Source organism: Salvia hispanica, chromosome 5 (genome assembly GCF_023119035.1).
Source record: "Salvia hispanica cultivar TCC Black 2014 chromosome 5, UniMelb_Shisp_WGS_1.0, whole genome shotgun sequence".
NCBI classification, from domain to species: Eukaryota; Viridiplantae; Streptophyta; class Magnoliopsida; order Lamiales; family Lamiaceae; genus Salvia; species Salvia hispanica.
In genome coordinates, this window is record NC_062969.1 from 1510037 (window position 1) to 1526707 (window position 16671).

Sequence of the window (16671 nt, forward strand, 5' to 3'; positions counted from 1 at the left end):
TATCCGACCAAATTTGTGAGATACATATCTTTGTATTTTAAGGAAAAATTTGCGGGCTCGGATGGGCCATAGAGAAAACCACGGGCTGACATAATAGGTTAACTATGATATCAAACACTTAGAAATAGTCATATAAGTATCTATATCTAGGCATTACTAGCTTATCAAACGCTTAACAGTGACTACTCAGACGTCGAAGGTATAAGTTATTGTAATAGATTATCACACTTTTAATGATTTCCCACATTGGTGAAGAAAGTCATGATCGACTTCAGAAGGAAGGGAGATTCCATCATGGCCACCATTGGTATCAAATGTCGGGTAAACAACGAAAATAAACTCCAAGCCCAAAGGCTTAGGACGGGATTGTAACATCGCGACAACTTCAAAGACTGAATTTATTAGAGTTTTTCGATCGTAAATGGACCAGTCTTCAAACCCCACCTAAATTGACTACATTCGTCTGCCATTAAATGTCTCATTTTCCATTTTTCTTCCGTCCGCCAATAAATGTTTCATTTCACTTTTACCATATTTGGTAAGTGGATCATACATTCCACTTTCGCATCCCACTCACATTTTATTATAAAATCAATATATAAAAATAGACCTCCATATTCCATCAACTTTTCTACCCATTTTAATTTATAAAGTCAAATAATTTCTTAAAACTCGTGTCGTTCAAATATGAGACATTTAATGGCAGACGGAGTGAGCATTTGTTAGTAAAAGTCATTATTGTGTCTCGTATTATACGATTCCTAGTAGCCACAAATATAATAGTAATTCGTTTTTTCACACACATAATGTAGTTATCAAAAATGAAATCAATAAATCACAATAGAAACAACGGAGCTTCCTCATAAACATCAACCAACGATCGCAGCAGCTTCAGAATTTACATATATAGGAAACGTGTCTTAAACTAAGTCAAATGAAATTCATGTGTCCCAAATAAAAGTGATGTGACACTATTAAAATTTGGGATCGATTCAAATAATTAAAATAATTCCAACTTGTCAGCTGCTGACCGAAATTCTGACGACGAATTTCTGACGTCTCACTTTTTCCACTTTAAATTCTCTCTTTAATTTTTTAATAATTTCCAACAAATTATTTATACCCCTCTTTCCTGACATCATTATCTTCACCAACACCTCTCTCTTCTTCTTTATCCATCTCCAAACTATACAGTTATAGCTCTTCTACCTTCTGTCTTAATTCCAAAATTCCATAGAAAAAAAAATATATTTTTCTCTCTAAATCTCACTAAAAATAAGCCAAAAATGGGGAAGCCTCGTCGAGTTCAATCAAATTCAAATTCAGACACAGCTCCAAAAATTGAGAGGAAAATCATTGAGAAAAATAGAAGAACTAAAATGAAGAATCTCTACAACCAACTCGTTTCTCTCCTCCCACCCCAACCCTCTCCGGTAAGTATTCCATCTTAATTTATTATCTAATTTTAATTATTAACTAATTTGATTAGGGTTAGAAAAAGGTTGAAAAATGAGAAAATGGGGCAAATTCAGTTTTTGTTTACTTGAATTCAACATGGAAAAATGAAATTAATAAAATTATATATGTGTGTGTGTGTAACTATATATAGGTAAGTACAAATGGAGTGAAGAAGGGCTTAAACCCTTACCAAACTTAATTTTCTATTTTTTATTTTATAGAGTCTTCGAATTTGTCTCGTTATTCGAAAACCCTATAGTTGAATTACCTAAAAAATATATTCTTGAATAGATTATAGAAAATGAAATCCGTAACAATTTTTTTCTGCATTCGCCTCTGTGCAGGGGGATGGGGCGCCATTGCCGGATCAAATAGACGAAGCAGTGGAGCATATCAAGGGCATGACGACGAAGCTGGAGAATTTGAAGCAAAAAAGGGACCTCTTATTAGAGAAAAAGAAGCAACTAATCAATAATTCATGTGTTACAAATATCCAAAATAATCCAAGTTCATCATCACCTCTAGTTGAAGTTCAAGATATGGGGCCAAATCTTGATGTTGTCTTAGCAAATGATCTTCAAAACTACACTAGTTTCCGCGATATCGTGCGATTGGTTCATCAACATGGAGTTGAGATTGCAAGTGCAAGCTTTGCTAGAGATGGCAACTCATCCATCCAAGTTCTCCATGATAAGGTAATTAGTTTTGCTAAAATCAAATTTTCATGTATTTGTTTTGTCTTTTTTTTGTTATATTTTATGTTTGATTGTTTTCTATATAGGTTGGGAATCCAAAGCCTGGATTTGATGGTGCAACGATTACAAGAAAGATGAAGGAGTTGGCATGTAATAAAGGGGCTTCTTCAATGAGTGAAGTGGTTGAATCAGATACTAATTTATGGGATTATGAAATTGATTCCAAGATTAGTTGGGGCTTTGAAATCCCTGAGGTTTTGTTACCTGGTTTGCAGGAGTTCATGATCACAATGAAAAAATGTTCATAATTATGTATCGAGAGTGTGTTTATGTACTTTTTATAGTAAAATGAAGCTATCTTGCAATATAGATTTTCTCTTCATTAGTTGCAAATAAAATTTAGTTGTATACCTAGACTAATTGGTTTCGAATTTTGTTCAATTAACAAAATGTGATAACTAAAGAAATGGAATTGAACACTATAAAATCTTCATCCAATTTGATTGTATGTTCAGTTATTTGGATCGGATGGGTTTTATTTCATAATTCCATGACATGTAATTTAGGTGTTGAAATATTTATTTCATGTTATATAAGTAACAAGATCTTTGTGTTTCTTAGAGAAATTTTGGGAAGAAATATTCTGATCTGAATCAAGAATGAGGGTGGAACTGAAATATGTGTATGATTATTATTCTCAATAAATTCTTGGATTTCTTCTGGAAGTAGATGATTAATCATCTGCTAGTCACGTTCTGTTTGAGAAATAACTAGAAAGACATTTTGGGAATCGGTCCGGTTCTAAATGATGATAATTTGTGCAATGTTTGATTCAGCTAACTATTTCTTGGCACTGACGAATAATCGTAATCACATGAACGTGACGGTCATGAATTGGAAAATTGTCATTTTTTGAGTTACAACTAACACACATCCCAACATACACGCATTCAAGATGACTTGAACTCTCGACTTATTTTTTATGCAGTGAAAATGCTCGAAAGCAATTCACTTGATGATCTGAAATTCTAGTTAAACACAACAAAGAATAGACTTAGAGCATCTCCAACCATTTACACTAAACCCAAACTCATTTTAGTGTAAATGTCACACCAAATATGATTTTACTCCAACCATTTACACTAAACTCAAACTTAAAAGAATATTCTCTCTATTATGCTCTTTTTACTCACAAAATTTGAAAAAGTTTTGGGTTTGAGTTTAGTGTAAACCTAAAGATAGGTATTTTTTTCTCAAAAACCAAAAATGAGATTGGTTTTTGAGTACTATTGGAGCTAAATACCTATCCCATTTTAAGTTTTAGTGTACCCTTGGAGATGGTCTTAGCGCAACAACAAGACAGTCTATTACGCAACTATCTCACCTACATGCCCAAAAACACACAAAAAAAAAAAAAAAAAAAAAAAAAAAACATCACAAGTAAATGTAAGGACAAACAAACAACACATCAAAAAAAGGATATCATGTTTTTTCTTTCTTTAGATTTTTGTCGAACCAACCTGTCATTTTCATACTAGATTGATCTATTTAGAGTTAAAGAGAGAGGAAATTAATGATGTGAGAAAAATATACTACATAATGAGTAAATCCTCCGAGTGAAAAAGATAGTCATGTAACATGTTTGTTGAAAATCACATGGCAATGAAAGACTAATTAAGAATGTAGACGCAAAAACATAGATAATTCATGTTGATTTGTAGTTATAATATACAAACCATGCAAACAATTAAATGTCCTCAAATTTATTAGGGTGCATGAGCTTTTTTGCTAACTAATTTGCTATGCCCAATAAATATGGCTAGATATGAAATGCATGCCATAATATTTCACATTAATTTCCTTAATGGTGACACATTTTTAGTCCAATATAGCATAGTATATAATAATGTACGAACACTTTCAACTATACCTAACATATAAACACAATCTTCTGCCTAGCACTTGAGAAATTTGACCAATCATGAATTCTCATAGTATTTGTCCATGGATTTACATGTTTTTGGTATTTTTGCTCAATTGGAATATTGTAGGTGTATTTGGACAAAGCAATAACTTTCTCATCACTGATTTTGGTGCTCTAGCAGATGGAATAACAGACAACAAAGAGGTCAATTTAGAAATTGATGACATGTCATATTATCATGCACATTATGCATAGAAATTTTACATGTACTTATGGAAAATTAATTGATTTACCAAATTATATCTATTCATTCATGAAGGCATTCGCAGATGCATGGAAGAACGCTTGTCAAACTCCGGGAGGCGTTGTTACGGTGCCTGCCGGAGAAACTTTCTTAGTGAGTAGTGGAGAATTCGAAGGGCCGTGCAACGGCCAAACCCTGTTTCAAATGGATGGAATTTTAGTTGCTTCCGAGGACTTAAAACTCGACGATACTAAATTTTGGATTACTTTCCATAAAATTGACGATCTAATACTTTCCGGAATAGGCGTCTTTGACGGCAAAGGAGCCTTGTCTTGGTCCCAGTGCGACAAATCATCCAACTGTCACCATCGTCCTGCTGTAAGTCTTTTTTTTTTGTAAATGTAGCATTAAGTGCATGTTTGGTAGGGAAGATAATAAATAAAACATAACAAAAATATACATTTTAAGTCATTTTTGGTCATATAAACAATAAGAAAGGTAAATAAACAAAACAGAATAAGAATATATATTTTAAGTCATTTTTGGTCATATAACTCCAACATATATGACTTATCTATTCTATCAAACTGCCTCAGTACGTCACATCAAATAATAAACATACTTTCTAATAGTCACTAAGGATTCATGATGTGACAAAAGCCTATATCCAAGGCATAACCTCCCTGAACAGCAAGATGTTCCATTTCCACATCCACAACTCCCAAAATGTGAATGTGGAAAACATCCATATCACGGCCCCACACGACAGCCCGAACACCGACGGAATCCACATCAGCAACTCGAGGGACGTGAAGATCGCCGACTCGATCATAGGCACGGGCGACGACTGCGTATCGTTGGGAGACGGGTGCGCAAATGTCAACATCTCGGGGGTCGTTTGTGGGCCCGGCCACGGCATCAGCATCGGAAGCCTAGGTAAGTATAGTGATGAGGAAGATATCAATGGAGTTACAGTGATGAATTGTAGCTTGAGCAATACAAGCAATGGATTAAGGATCAAAACATGGGCGCCATCGAAATCATCAATTGTTGTGTCCGATATCACATATGCTGACATCACATTGGACAATGTTACAAACCCAATCATCATAGATCAACATTATTGCCCCCATGGTGAATGTCAAAAAGAGGTATAGTCTATAGTCTACTCTAACTTTAATTTTATTTTATTTTCAAATAAATACATAAACTTTCAATTATACTAGTATTGAATTTTACTAATAGTACATATTTGATTAAAATCTAAATATGTTAATGAAAATTGTGGTATATTTAGTTCGTGTATTTACAGACAATATATTATCGAATATGTACAGGGAGAGTCGAGCGTTCGAATAAAGGGTGTTAAGTACATCAACATACGAGGGAGTACGACGACAGAGGAGGGAATAGAGGTCAAATGCAGCAAATCGAACCCGTGTGAAGATGTGGAGTTCTCTGGTGTTGAGCTAAATGTGAATGGGAATCCGGCGATTGCGAGTTGCTCTAACGTTGGTGGTCTATTTCTAGAATCTAATCCTTTTTGTCCTAATCTACTTCCTCTATGTATTAAATAGGCTATGATCCATCGATAATTGGTTGATTGAGAATATTTTGAAATGAAGCGAATGCATCATTTATGTAATAGAACATTAATATTAATATGTATCTAAATTTTCAGTTTAGTTGGTAGACTAGTCGAATGTTGTTGTGGCTAGGGCTATATATCATTTTTATCTCGATTTTTACATTTTCAATTGCATATATAATGAGTATACTATCTTTTCTCTTCGATTATATATCTTCCCACGTTGATTTATTCATAAGAATTGAGCTATTGTTGGTGAGAAATAGAAGGGCGAAGTTTAATTAGTTAAAAGTAAATTACCGAAATATAAATGAAATTTGGTCAAATTACAGTCCGTTCGACAACTTAAAAAATTAACTAGAAATAACCGAAGCAAAAATGATAGTTAAAAATGATACCAAGATAACCTTGTAGTTGTAACAAAATAAATCCGACCCTGCTATCATACTTCAATATCGATCGAATCTACGTACAACGGGAAGGACTAGATCGTTGAAATCGATTGTAAACGTTCTTGCATGATGCGCCCGCCGGCCGTCGGCCATCGAGAGTCAAACGTAACCCATAGAACAATAGGTCTTGACACGGTCTCGTTTTACTGCATTGTATGTTTACTCCCACCGCCGTCGCCGACCTCCCCCGTACATTTATAAACTTGACCCTCTTTATCTGCACGTTTGACTCACCCTGTACATTCGATTGAGAATATATATTACTACCTCCGTCCACCAAAATTTGTCTCACTTTGACCCGACACGGGTTTTAATAAATGTAATGGAAAATGAGTTGAAAAGGTTAGTGGATTATGGGTCCTACTTTTATATACTCCCTCCGTCCGCAAATAGGAGTCCCGGTTGAGTTGAGTGCGGGTTTTTAGAAAAGTTTGAGTGTAATAATTTAAGTGTGTGATAGTGGAATGTGAGACCCATTTATATTTTTATTTGCTTTATTCTTTGGAATAATGAAATCTAACATTAAGAGAGAGAGTGTGAGAAATTGCAATCAAAGTGGATTAAAATTAATTGCAGCTTTTAAATTAAGGGAAAAGTGGGGTTATATTTTATACTCCCAAGATAAAATGTCTAACCGGGACTCCTAATGGCAGACGGATGAAAATGGCCAACCGGGACTCCTATTCGCGGACGGAGGGAGATTAGTTTTATAATAAAATGTGAGTAGGAATGAGTTAGTGGAATATGTGATCCACTACTAAAAATGACAAAAGGGAAATTAGACAAATTTTGGGGAATAGACGGAAATGGAAAAATGAGACAAATTTTGGTGGACGGAGGTAGTAACTACTTGGTACGTCTGACTCTATTTTGTATATTTCATGTTCAGGATATAACTTGATGAACATGTTGATGAGTAAGTTAAGCGAAGATATGATAAAGTAAGGTAAAGTATTGTTTTCATTTTCTATAAAAGGAAATGACTCAAGTAAAGTACTGAGACAGAGTAAATCATACTTACCCCTCCATGGCAGTTCGCACTGGGACAGTAATGTTGATCGATGATGATTGGATTCTTCACATTGTTCATAGCAATGTCATTGTACGTGACATCGGACACAACTTTCGAGGATAGGGAAGGGGCCAACGTCTTGATCCTCAATCCATTTTCCGTATTCGTTAGAGTGCAATGGCTCACGGTGATTCGGCTCACGTCCTCCTCCTCCTTGTACCTACCTAAGCTTCCGACGCTAATGCCATGGCCGGGCCCACACGCGACCCCCGTGATGTTGACATTTGTGGCCCCGTCCCCAATTGACACGCAGTCGTCGCCCGTGCCTATGTACGAGTGGAGGATGTTCACGTAGCTCGATTTGCCAACGTGGATTCCGTCGGTATTCGGGCTATTTGGTGGGGCCCTTATGTGGACATTTATTAGCCTCACATGTTGGGATTTGTGAATTACAATATGGAACATCTTGCTATTTAGAGAGGTTATGCCATTGATAGTGGAACGTCTGACGTTATGAAACTTCAATGACTGTTTGCACCAACATTAGTAACCAATGTCACAATTAATAATAACTTTTGTAACATCCTAATAATGTCATTATTATTTTTGTAACACCCAATTACTATTATTATTGCTGTTATTATTAAATTACAACACATAAAATTACCGTGGGACGAGTTTTGCAGTTCCACGGTCCGCAACGGGACCACGATGAGGCCCCGTTGCCGTTGAATACGCCATGTCCAACAACAATGAGGCGTGCAATGTTGTCGAAAGTGATCCAGTAGTCACGATCGTCGAGTTTAGGGTCATTCGAGGCAACTATGGTTCCGTCGACTCGGAATATGGTTTTTCCGTTACATGGGCCCACGAAGTCTCCGCCACTTAAAAGGAAAGTTTTTCCGGCAGGAATCGCAAGAACGCCGCCCGGAGTTTGGCAAGCTTTCTTCCATGCTTTTGCAAATGCCTGCATGAATAAATAAATTACATATACAATCAATCTATTTTTCTTGCATAGCTCAAATATATTTATGTATATCTATGTCCTAAATTAATTAAATTTACCTGTTTGCTGTCTTTTTTAGCATATGCTGCAGCACCAAAATCAGTGACAATGAAATTGTTTGTTTTTTCCATTTACATGGACCTTCAAAATGGACAAAAGAAATAGGAAAAAAAGTCCAATCAGTGAAGAAATATTCATGATGGATGCCCCAAAATTTCTTGTGTGATTCGAGTTAAAATATTTTTTACTGAAAAATGTGGCTATGTAAAACAAAGATAGAGAGAACGTATATACAGTAGCTATTGCAATTTATAGTAGTTTTAGATATATATATATAGAGAACTGTTCTGCTGCCCACCTTGTGTGAGCATAGTGTGAGCGACACTATTCCACGTAGGAGAGAGGGGGAGACCTGATTTTATTTTATTTTTTTTCTCTTTCTCTTCATACTTTTATCTCTCTCCTTTTAGATTTCAGAATTTTGGATATATTTCTTCTCTTTCGATTTTTTTCTGCATCGCTACCGAGAGTTTGTCGGAAATTCGCCGCAGAACCTGGTCACGGCGGGATCAGACATCAATTCGGCAGTGCTCGGGCGCGCCCAAGGAGTCCCAGCGTGCGAGCTCCTTGGATTCGTACGCCGCAAAGACGGCGAGCTTCCGCGTGGATGGGACCGAGGGCGAATTTGAGGTTATCTGCGAAGCCGTTGGTTTTTCTGGAATAGACGATTTCGCTATTTCCCGGAGGAATATGAGGCGATGAAGGTGGGGTCTTCTTCTTACGGTAAGAAATTGGAGCCTTTGTATAGAGAAATTGAAGTTGATTGTGATGATGTTGTTCAATATTCTTATGGTGATGGTTAAATTGGGGCTATTGATGTGATTCATCGCAGAATTGGGGGTTTGTGTGTCGGAAATATAGATAATAGTTACGGTAAGAAATTGGGGGAAACGGGGGTGTTAAAGAGGTTAGATGATGGTGTAAATTATAGTGACAAGTTAAGAGTGAGATCAAAAGCATCTCGAATGAATGGAATTAAGGGGGCGCGACGAACTATATTGGTGCCCGATTGGGATACAACAACAGGCTTTTTGCGGTAGAGTGATCCTTGTATTCCAAAGTTCCAAAGCACATTCTTTTCGAATAATGGAGAGACTGAGGGGGTTGGCCGGGATAGGACCGAGCAAGAGAAGGGTGCGAGGATAGGGGGGTTGACAATAGAAGAGAACCGTGCATTATCAAAGTCTTGCTCTTTCTCTTCAAATGAGGATGATTCCTCAAGTTCCATGACTGAGCCTTTGTGCATTTCATCTAATGATAGATATGGGCGCGTTATTCATGACAGGCAGAAGGGCGAGCTTTTGGAGCGTGGAACATTTGGATATGTGTATGAAGGAATTGCGGAGTAAGTACTTTATTTTGAATATTTGTTGCTTGCATTATTGAATTTCTAGGATTTAGAGTGTATCGTCATGTGTATGTAATCCGAGCAGGTGAAGTGTGCTGTTGCTGATGGTAGATTGGAATTAGTTGTGGTCATAGTTTTGGGAGGATCTTGATGTTACTCTGAATTTACTCAAAGAGAAACCTAAATAAGTAAAAATAAAACATAAAACTAGTGGTGAACTTTAGTCTTTTGTTAGCAAAGGAGTAGTTGCCAGTAGTGGTTACTTATAACATGTCAGTCAATTCTCTCAATAATCTTTGTCAGTTCAGTATGTAATTTCGGGAAGAAGTAATTTCGTAATTTTCTATGATGCAGTGGCGGATTCTTTTTTGCTATAAAGGAAGTGTCTTTGCTTGATCAAGGAGAGGATGGAAAGCAAATGTATAGTCTAAAATTTGTTGCATGAGTGTAGCAAAAAACAAGAAATATGCACTTATCAAATTACTGTAACTCTTGAATATTGAGATACTCCTTCGGTTTTGTTATACGCTTATATGTCACTGGCTCGTGTTTTAGTGTTTGATGTTTTGATTTTATGCTTTCTTCCAAATCTGCAAAACTATTAATTGATATTGAAGATTGGGCATGAAATGGATGTTCAGCTTCCAAAAGCAGACTACTTATATTGGTTTCTTCATCACTCATGATATAAGTGACTCTTAATAACTGAATTATTGCTGATCACCATTACAGAAATCTCATTCTTGTAATAAGTTTATGATCAAATAAAGTAGCATCTAAATTTAGCCCTACTCCATTCATTAGCTTTGAAGTTCCTCTGCTAATTATTTCAATTGTCTATTCTTTATGTTTGTTTTGTACAAAATTACCTACGAGTATTTCAGTTCAATTATTGTGGAGACATATTTTGTCCATAAAAATTCACAAAATAAATGACCAATCTCATGAAACCAAATTTAATGCATAGAGGGGATGAAAATAAATGATTAATCTCATAAAAAAACTAGACGTGTTCTCATAGTATTCTCTTAGCAGCAACACAGAGACAACATAAAAAATAATTTCAATAAAACTATGGAGATTAGTCTTTTTCGTTTGCAAAACCATTGCCGCCGTAACCATTGTGTACGACTAATCTGAAATTTGAAGACAAGAGTGAAAATAGTAAAGTTAAATTGATTGATTACCAAAACAACCATAAAATATAAATGATAAAATTCAACAACGATATATTCACGTACCAGTCATGCAATTTTGGACAATTACGTTTGTCATGTGATACTCCACTTAGTCCACATCCATGACAAGCTCTAGCCTTTGAAGTTGACTTCTCTTTTGACGATAACATTCTTTTACCGCATCCCTTTGTTCTTATATTAGAAGGATCGCCAATATTTCTGGGTTTATCTGAGTTCTTCCTTGTTTGACTACTGGGCACAGTGGTTGAACTAGCACCCATCTCTTTGATTTTGCCATGTAAGGAATCAAGTTGTTCATTCAAAAACTTTGTCCCCTCATCACTCAAAGATGCATAATCAATCAATATTGAAGCCTTATAGGATAAATTGGAGCGTCGTGTCATCAAAAGTCTTGTTGGATCATCATTGGTATTTTCATCATCTAGTGCATAAACAACACCAATCTTTGCTTCTTGCGTCCATCTTTTGAGTATATACTTCTCAGGTAGTTCAAATATTTGGCTAATGTGGAAGAAAGCTAGCATGTGTCTGCACGGAATGCCATCAAACTCGAATTTTCCACAACTACAAGATATATGATCTCTTTGTCTATCATGCATGAGTTGCCTTGGTTTTGAGGAGGAACTTTGAAAACTTACCACATTGTAAATCATGATATCTCCACAAAGTAACCATGACTTTGACTCATTTCATCTTGAAACTCCGTCCATTTTTTCTTCGTGTACACTTTAACCATTTGCGTTTCCATCGGCCAATTTGTTTTGATTTTGGGATGCTCATTCATGTCAATATGATCAGCAACTAACTCATTATATATTTGGTGTCTTAGTGCTCGGTTGAATCGAGTGATAAAATCCATCAATGAGTTCTTGTGAGAGACATACTTTTTGAAAAATGAATGTGAACTCTCAGATCTCTGACTACTTGACATCCCAGCAAAAAATACATGACTAAAGTATGCCGGAACCCATTTATGCCGCAATTCATACATCAACAAGATCCAACTATTTTGCTCTAAGTTAGCAGATCTAATAACATCTTTCCAACCATGCTCGAATTCCTCAGGAGAAGTAGAATTTTTTATAACATTTTTTATGCTCTGATAATGCTCTCGGAAAGTCACTGCTGAAATCTTGTCCGGAAATTTATTCAATATGTGCCACAAACAATAACGGTGTACTGTTTGCGGCAAAACTTGTGCAAGTGCTTTCGTCATAGAAGGATCTTGATCAGTGATGATTGCTTTCGGTGCACCTGTTGGCATAGCTTCCATGAACTTATTAAGCAGCCACAAATATGATTCTGTCTTCTCGTCACTTAGAAATCCACAGCCAAAAACAATTGTTTGATGATGATGATTTACTCCTACGAACGGTGTAAAAATCATTCCGTACTTATTAGTATTATAGGTAGAATCAAAAACAACAACATCACCGAATATACTATAAGCACTTCTTGATTTATGATCTGCAAAAAAACATCTTTTGAACCTATTATCTGAATCTATCTCATAGTCAAAGAAAAATGATGAATTTTTCTCCTTTTCAGATGTGAAGAATTCTACCAAAGTTTCGGCATCGATCCCCTTCTGTTCATCCCTCATATCTCTCTCGAGATTCCTGATATCTCTTTCAGTGCAACCTACACTTTCAGGCCCCCCATGCTCTATCTCCATTAGTTGCATTTGCTGACAAGTCGGTATATTAGCTTCTGAAAATTGTTGTGTCAACACTCTCTTCGCAGCAGAGACACTACGGTGTGAACGGAGTAAATGCACCTTTGAAGGAGTAGAAAGGTCATGATTATGACCTTCAGTGAATAAGCTAATACTCCAATAGGGTCCAGTTTGTTGTTTGACAATGGAGATCTTTGCCTTACAATCAGTTCTAACTTCACCACGAGCTCTTTTCTTGATCGGGCCACCACTCGACGATGCTCGATTTTTTGAGCGGGCTTCATCAGTTTGGCCAGCTTTAAAGCATACAAATTGTTTCCAAACAACCTCATTTGTCATCTTATTCTTTTTGCTATTGCTTATTCTTGCACTAAAACCAGCTTCACGTGCATATTGGTTGTAGAATTCAAACGCATCATCTATTGATGCAAATTTCATTCCAATTTCTGGCTTTCGATCATTCGCAGTTTGAGGAATATGCAGTTCATCATTCATATTTTCACTCCTTAGACTAAAAAATAAATTTACAAAAACATTAATATATATAAAAAAAATAAGTAGCAGACAATACTAGAACCTAAATAAAACTAAAGATTAATGGTTGATTTAGTATTTGCAACATCACGTATGTCGTTTAATTAGTTTCTGAACTAAAAACTTATGCAACACAGTAGTTGTTTTACTAAATTTCTCCAGAGACCAAACTTTTTAACTACAAAATCTATAATTTCCCTACATTGAATAAACATAAGGCAAATAGACTAAAATATTACCTGACCAAATTTGATGCTAACTCGGTAGAGAGTCCAGAGAGGAAGAGAGGATACTTCAAAAATTCTGATGGAGGAAACATGTGGAGGGTATAATTTTTCATAAAATAGGTCGAATAGATTTGTATAAGTACAAAAAGAAATAAAAAAGGAAAACAAATCTAAGCCTAAAATATTGAATCAATTTAGATATATTATAATGCGTAGGGAGAGAATAGAATCCAAACCAGAAAGAACTAAATTTTTGGACTCTCTCCTACGTGAAAAGTGTCGCTCACACTACGCTCACAAAAGGTGGGCAGCAGAACAGTTCTCTATATATATATAGACGTAAATCACCTCCTTAAATCTCAAGTAGATTTGATCGAATTAGTGAGTAGAAGTTAATTACAAATTATCAGTTACAAATTAAAAATATTTTTTATACATTTTTGGCCGATTAACTAATTGAGCCGTATATTGAGATTAAATTTTAAAAAATCACCAATTTTTTTTATAAGAAAACAACTGAAATTTAATAGTACCATTTTAGTATTTTTGCGTTATTAAACTTTTGTTGTTGTTTTATTATTATTTGTTTTCACGTAGTATGATTTGATAACCTCAAAAAATCAAAATCAAATAATTTGAAAGAGTTTACAGACATTAAACTTGGAAAACCATATGCAATATATATCAATCACCCTCGGATGCTATCGAGGTCTATCGTCTCATCATCGTCATCGTCACCATCGCTTATATCGAGATCAGCGAGCAGCTCGTCCAAGGGAATCGAAGGAGGATCCTCGACGCCGACCACGGACGCCACTTCCGACGGCTGGTAGTCCTTGTTCCGATACAGAGACAAATTGAACCTCAGGTCAGGGTTCTCCTCCAATTCCCTCAAGAACTGTTCATACTCCGAGGCCATCTTCTCGTCGCTACCTCCCCCGCCTTTTGTAGGTGTGTCGACGTCCATGTTGAGGGACCTGAGCTTCCAGGCTCGGGGCTTCCCGCGTTTCTTCTGACGCTTCTCCTCATAGCTCTTCTTGATCAGAATCACTTCCGGGAGAACAAGGCCTTTGTACTTGTCCAGTTCGATGTCATTGCTGTTGGTGCTGCATAGATCGTAACCAAGGGCGTAGTCGCCCGCGTTCAGGATGTGCCCCAGATGCGTCCTCACGTTGAAGATGGTGTCGTTCTTCCCAAAATCCGATACACGGGCTATTTGGGCGTCGGCAAGGAGGCATCTGGATCCACCAACATTGACTTCCGAGGATGTGGCCTCAACATCTAGCACTATGTACTCCACGAGCTGTCTGCTCGACATCAAGGCCTTGAAATTCGACCTCCAATACTGATCCGCATCGAGGAAGCTTTGCCTGAGGGTGAATGGATCCAACAACGATATACTGCTGCTTACTTTGTTGCATATCACGAGTGGCCCGGGATTCCCCAGGCCAGCAGCAACTTTCGGAGGCAGGCAGATCAAATCCTCACGACAAATGGGACTGATCTCGACTGAGAAAGTGTAGTTGTAGTTGTAACTGTTACTCTTCGGATCATGAGATATAAGCTGCTTGTCGCTACGTGTCCTTATCGGCACGTATTTCCCCAAGAACTCAACAAACTTCAAAGCATGACTCCGGTTATTGAAGAAGAAATCGATACCCTGGTCCATCTGCCTCACCCTGATGGCGGATTTCGCAGCATCTTGCTTGAGAATAAGCTGCTCGAGATAGAAGAAAGTGCGCCTGTGAGAAACATGCTGCCTCAGCTGCACCACAGCCACCCACTGGTTAGGATTAGCCTGGGCCCTCGAGCAAGTCTCGCACATCTGATCCTGCACGACATATTCGACAGTGTAAGACTGCTCAAGCACTGCACCATTGAGAACCTCCTTCCGAACCCTCAGCTTGACTTTAATCCGTTTGGAGTGAGGCTCAGTCCAAACAAATTCCGCATTAACCAACCGCACTTTGTTCAAGTTCTTCAGCCTTCTGATGCAGAACGAGAGAAGCTTCTTCGACTCCAGCTCTGCTCTAGTCCACGTCTTTGGGGGCTGCAGATATTTATTACATTCCGGACAATGGATAATCGTAACTTGCTTCTGAAGCCCTTCTGTTATGTCGATTTCGGACTGTAGGCATCTAGTGCACATATTCGCAGCATTTGGTTGCATCGTGATACCGCATTTGCAGCATAGGACGCTGCCAATAGTCTGGGACACCGTAAACATCCCCGAGTCTTCCGCCATATCTACTCGACCAAACGAAACAAAATTGAGTATAAGCACACTACAACTACATTGATAATGTATAATGTCACATTGTGAATACAAACATCATGCTCCACAGCATAGAATTCACACACAAAGCAATCAATTAATTCTTCATCGCCTCCACATATCATCCACCAAATCATCAATTTGTGAAATTAGGCGTTTTCCTCAGAATCGCTAACTAGTTTAATATGAATTCCAGCACATGATTTGAACAGAGAATCATCAAGTAATCAAGTTTAATTGCTTCATACAATAAAAATCAGCAGAAATTCGATTGAATCTCGTCCTAAATCAATACGTGATAAACAAATTCAGTGGAATTGCGATTTCAGTCAAATAAAAGACCTAAAAAATCCAGTCTCATCCAATAACCAAGCTGCGGAATTATCATTTCAGCTATATCTTAGGATCTAGAGAAATCAGGCACATACGGAGCCACAAGCTTCGATTGCAAGCTCCAATTCGAGAAAATTAGCAGAAAAATTGGAGCGATCGAATTAAAGGAAACGCAGGCGTAAAAGCGACAAAAACAATGATCATCTGAATTGTGAAGGATTAATTCATACCTGGAGATTAAACCCAGTCGAAAATTGAGGCGGATTGAAGTTTCGAAGAGCAAGATTTTAACAGAGAGATCTTTTATAGCAGTCAGAGTCGGTTTAGCTGAAAATGAAGATGAAGAAAGGGAATAGAAATCGTGGTGAATAACACGCATTTGATGACGTCATTGAAAGGGGATTATTATGCATTTTAATTTTTTGATAATATTTTTATTATTTTTTAGTATTCTAATTTATTTTATAAAATATAGTAGTAGTATTACTCTCAATTTTACCCACTACTTCCTCCGTCCACGAATAAGAGTCTCGTTTTTCCATTTTGGTCTGTCGACGAATATGAGTCCCGGTTCATAATTACCACAAATGGTAAAGAGACCTCACATTCCACTAACTTATTCCACTTACATATCATTTAAA

The 16671-nt window shown here is 36.9% G+C and overlaps 5 protein-coding genes and 1 long non-coding RNA gene across 6 annotated transcripts; 3 read left to right on the forward strand and 3 right to left on the reverse strand.

The window, feature by feature from the left end:
* Positions 1–1177: 1177 nt before the first annotated feature.
* On the forward strand, positions 1178–2535 carry LOC125187432 (transcription factor bHLH162-like). The gene is made up of 3 exons (XM_048084026.1): positions 1178–1433; positions 1803–2153; positions 2240–2535. Exons 1-3 carry the CDS (start codon positions 1287–1289, stop codon positions 2459–2461), a joined length of 720 nt encoding a protein of 239 aa, XP_047939983.1. The 5' UTR covers positions 1178–1286; the 3' UTR covers positions 2462–2535.
* Positions 2536–4390: 1855 nt separating this feature from the next.
* On the forward strand, positions 4391–5924 carry LOC125188208 (exopolygalacturonase-like). The gene is made up of 4 exons (XM_048084973.1): positions 4391–4699; positions 4954–5472; positions 5659–5836; positions 5899–5924. Exons 1-4 carry the CDS (start codon positions 4391–4393, stop codon positions 5922–5924), a joined length of 1032 nt encoding a protein of 343 aa, XP_047940930.1.
* Positions 5925–6374: 450 nt separating this feature from the next.
* LOC125188210 (polygalacturonase-like) lies at positions 6375–8510 on the reverse strand. Its single transcript, XM_048084974.1, has 4 exons — positions 8439–8510; positions 8041–8340; positions 7383–7901; positions 6375–6596 (listed from the first exon to the last, which is right to left on the reverse strand). Exons 1-4 carry the CDS (start codon positions 8508–8510, stop codon positions 6375–6377), a joined length of 1113 nt encoding a protein of 370 aa, XP_047940931.1.
* Positions 8511–8806: 296 nt separating this feature from the next.
* LOC125186185 lies at positions 8807–10346 on the forward strand. The gene is made up of 3 exons (XR_007170372.1): positions 8807–9162; positions 9701–9784; positions 10142–10346. It is a non-coding gene; the product is annotated as an uncharacterized LOC125186185 (long non-coding RNA).
* Positions 10347–11635: 1289 nt separating this feature from the next.
* Positions 11636–13156, reverse strand: LOC125188211 (protein FAR1-RELATED SEQUENCE 5-like). Its single transcript, XM_048084975.1, has one exon. The coding sequence runs from the start codon at positions 13154–13156 to the stop codon at positions 11636–11638; it is 1521 nt and encodes a 506-aa protein (XP_047940932.1).
* Positions 13157–14029: 873 nt separating this feature from the next.
* On the reverse strand, positions 14030–16385 carry LOC125190448 (60S ribosomal export protein NMD3-like). The gene is made up of 2 exons (XM_048087762.1): positions 16261–16385; positions 14030–15669 (listed from the first exon to the last, which is right to left on the reverse strand). Exon 2 carries the CDS (start codon positions 15665–15667, stop codon positions 14111–14113), a length of 1557 nt encoding a protein of 518 aa, XP_047943719.1. The 5' UTR covers positions 15668–15669; positions 16261–16385; the 3' UTR covers positions 14030–14110.
* Positions 16386–16671: the final 286 nt, after the last annotated feature.

Coding starts and splice junctions, on each gene's coding strand:
- LOC125188211 (XM_048084975.1), bottom strand. CDS start 13,156: ATGAATGATGAACTGCATATTCCTCAAACTGCGAATGATCGAAAGCCA.
- LOC125188210 (XM_048084974.1), bottom strand. CDS start 8,510: ATGGAAAAAACAAACAATTTCATTGTCACTGATTTTGGTGCTGCAGCA. Junction 8,341..8,438: donor CTAAAAAAGACAGCAAACAG/GTAAATTTAATT, acceptor TTATTCATGCAG/GCATTTGCAAAAGCATGGAA. Junction 7,902..8,040: donor ACTGCAAAACTCGTCCCACG/GTAATTTTATGT, acceptor TGGTGCAAACAG/TCATTGAAGTTTCATAACGT.
- LOC125187432 (XM_048084026.1), top strand. CDS start 1,287: ATGGGGAAGCCTCGTCGAGTTCAATCAAATTCAAATTCAGACACAGCT. Junction 1,434..1,802: donor TCCCACCCCAACCCTCTCCG/GTAAGTATTCCA, acceptor GCCTCTGTGCAG/GGGGATGGGGCGCCATTGCC. Junction 2,154..2,239: donor TCCAAGTTCTCCATGATAAG/GTAATTAGTTTT, acceptor TTTTCTATATAG/GTTGGGAATCCAAAGCCTGG.
- LOC125190448 (XM_048087762.1), bottom strand. CDS start 15,667: ATGGCGGAAGACTCGGGGATGTTTACGGTGTCCCAGACTATTGGCAGC.
- LOC125188208 (XM_048084973.1), top strand. CDS start 4,391: ATGAAGGCATTCGCAGATGCATGGAAGAACGCTTGTCAAACTCCGGGA. Junction 4,700..4,953: donor ACTGTCACCATCGTCCTGCT/GTAAGTCTTTTT, acceptor ACTTTCTAATAG/TCACTAAGGATTCATGATGT. Junction 5,837..5,898: donor TGCGAGTTGCTCTAACGTTG/GTGGTCTATTTC, acceptor TGTATTAAATAG/GCTATGATCCATCGATAATT.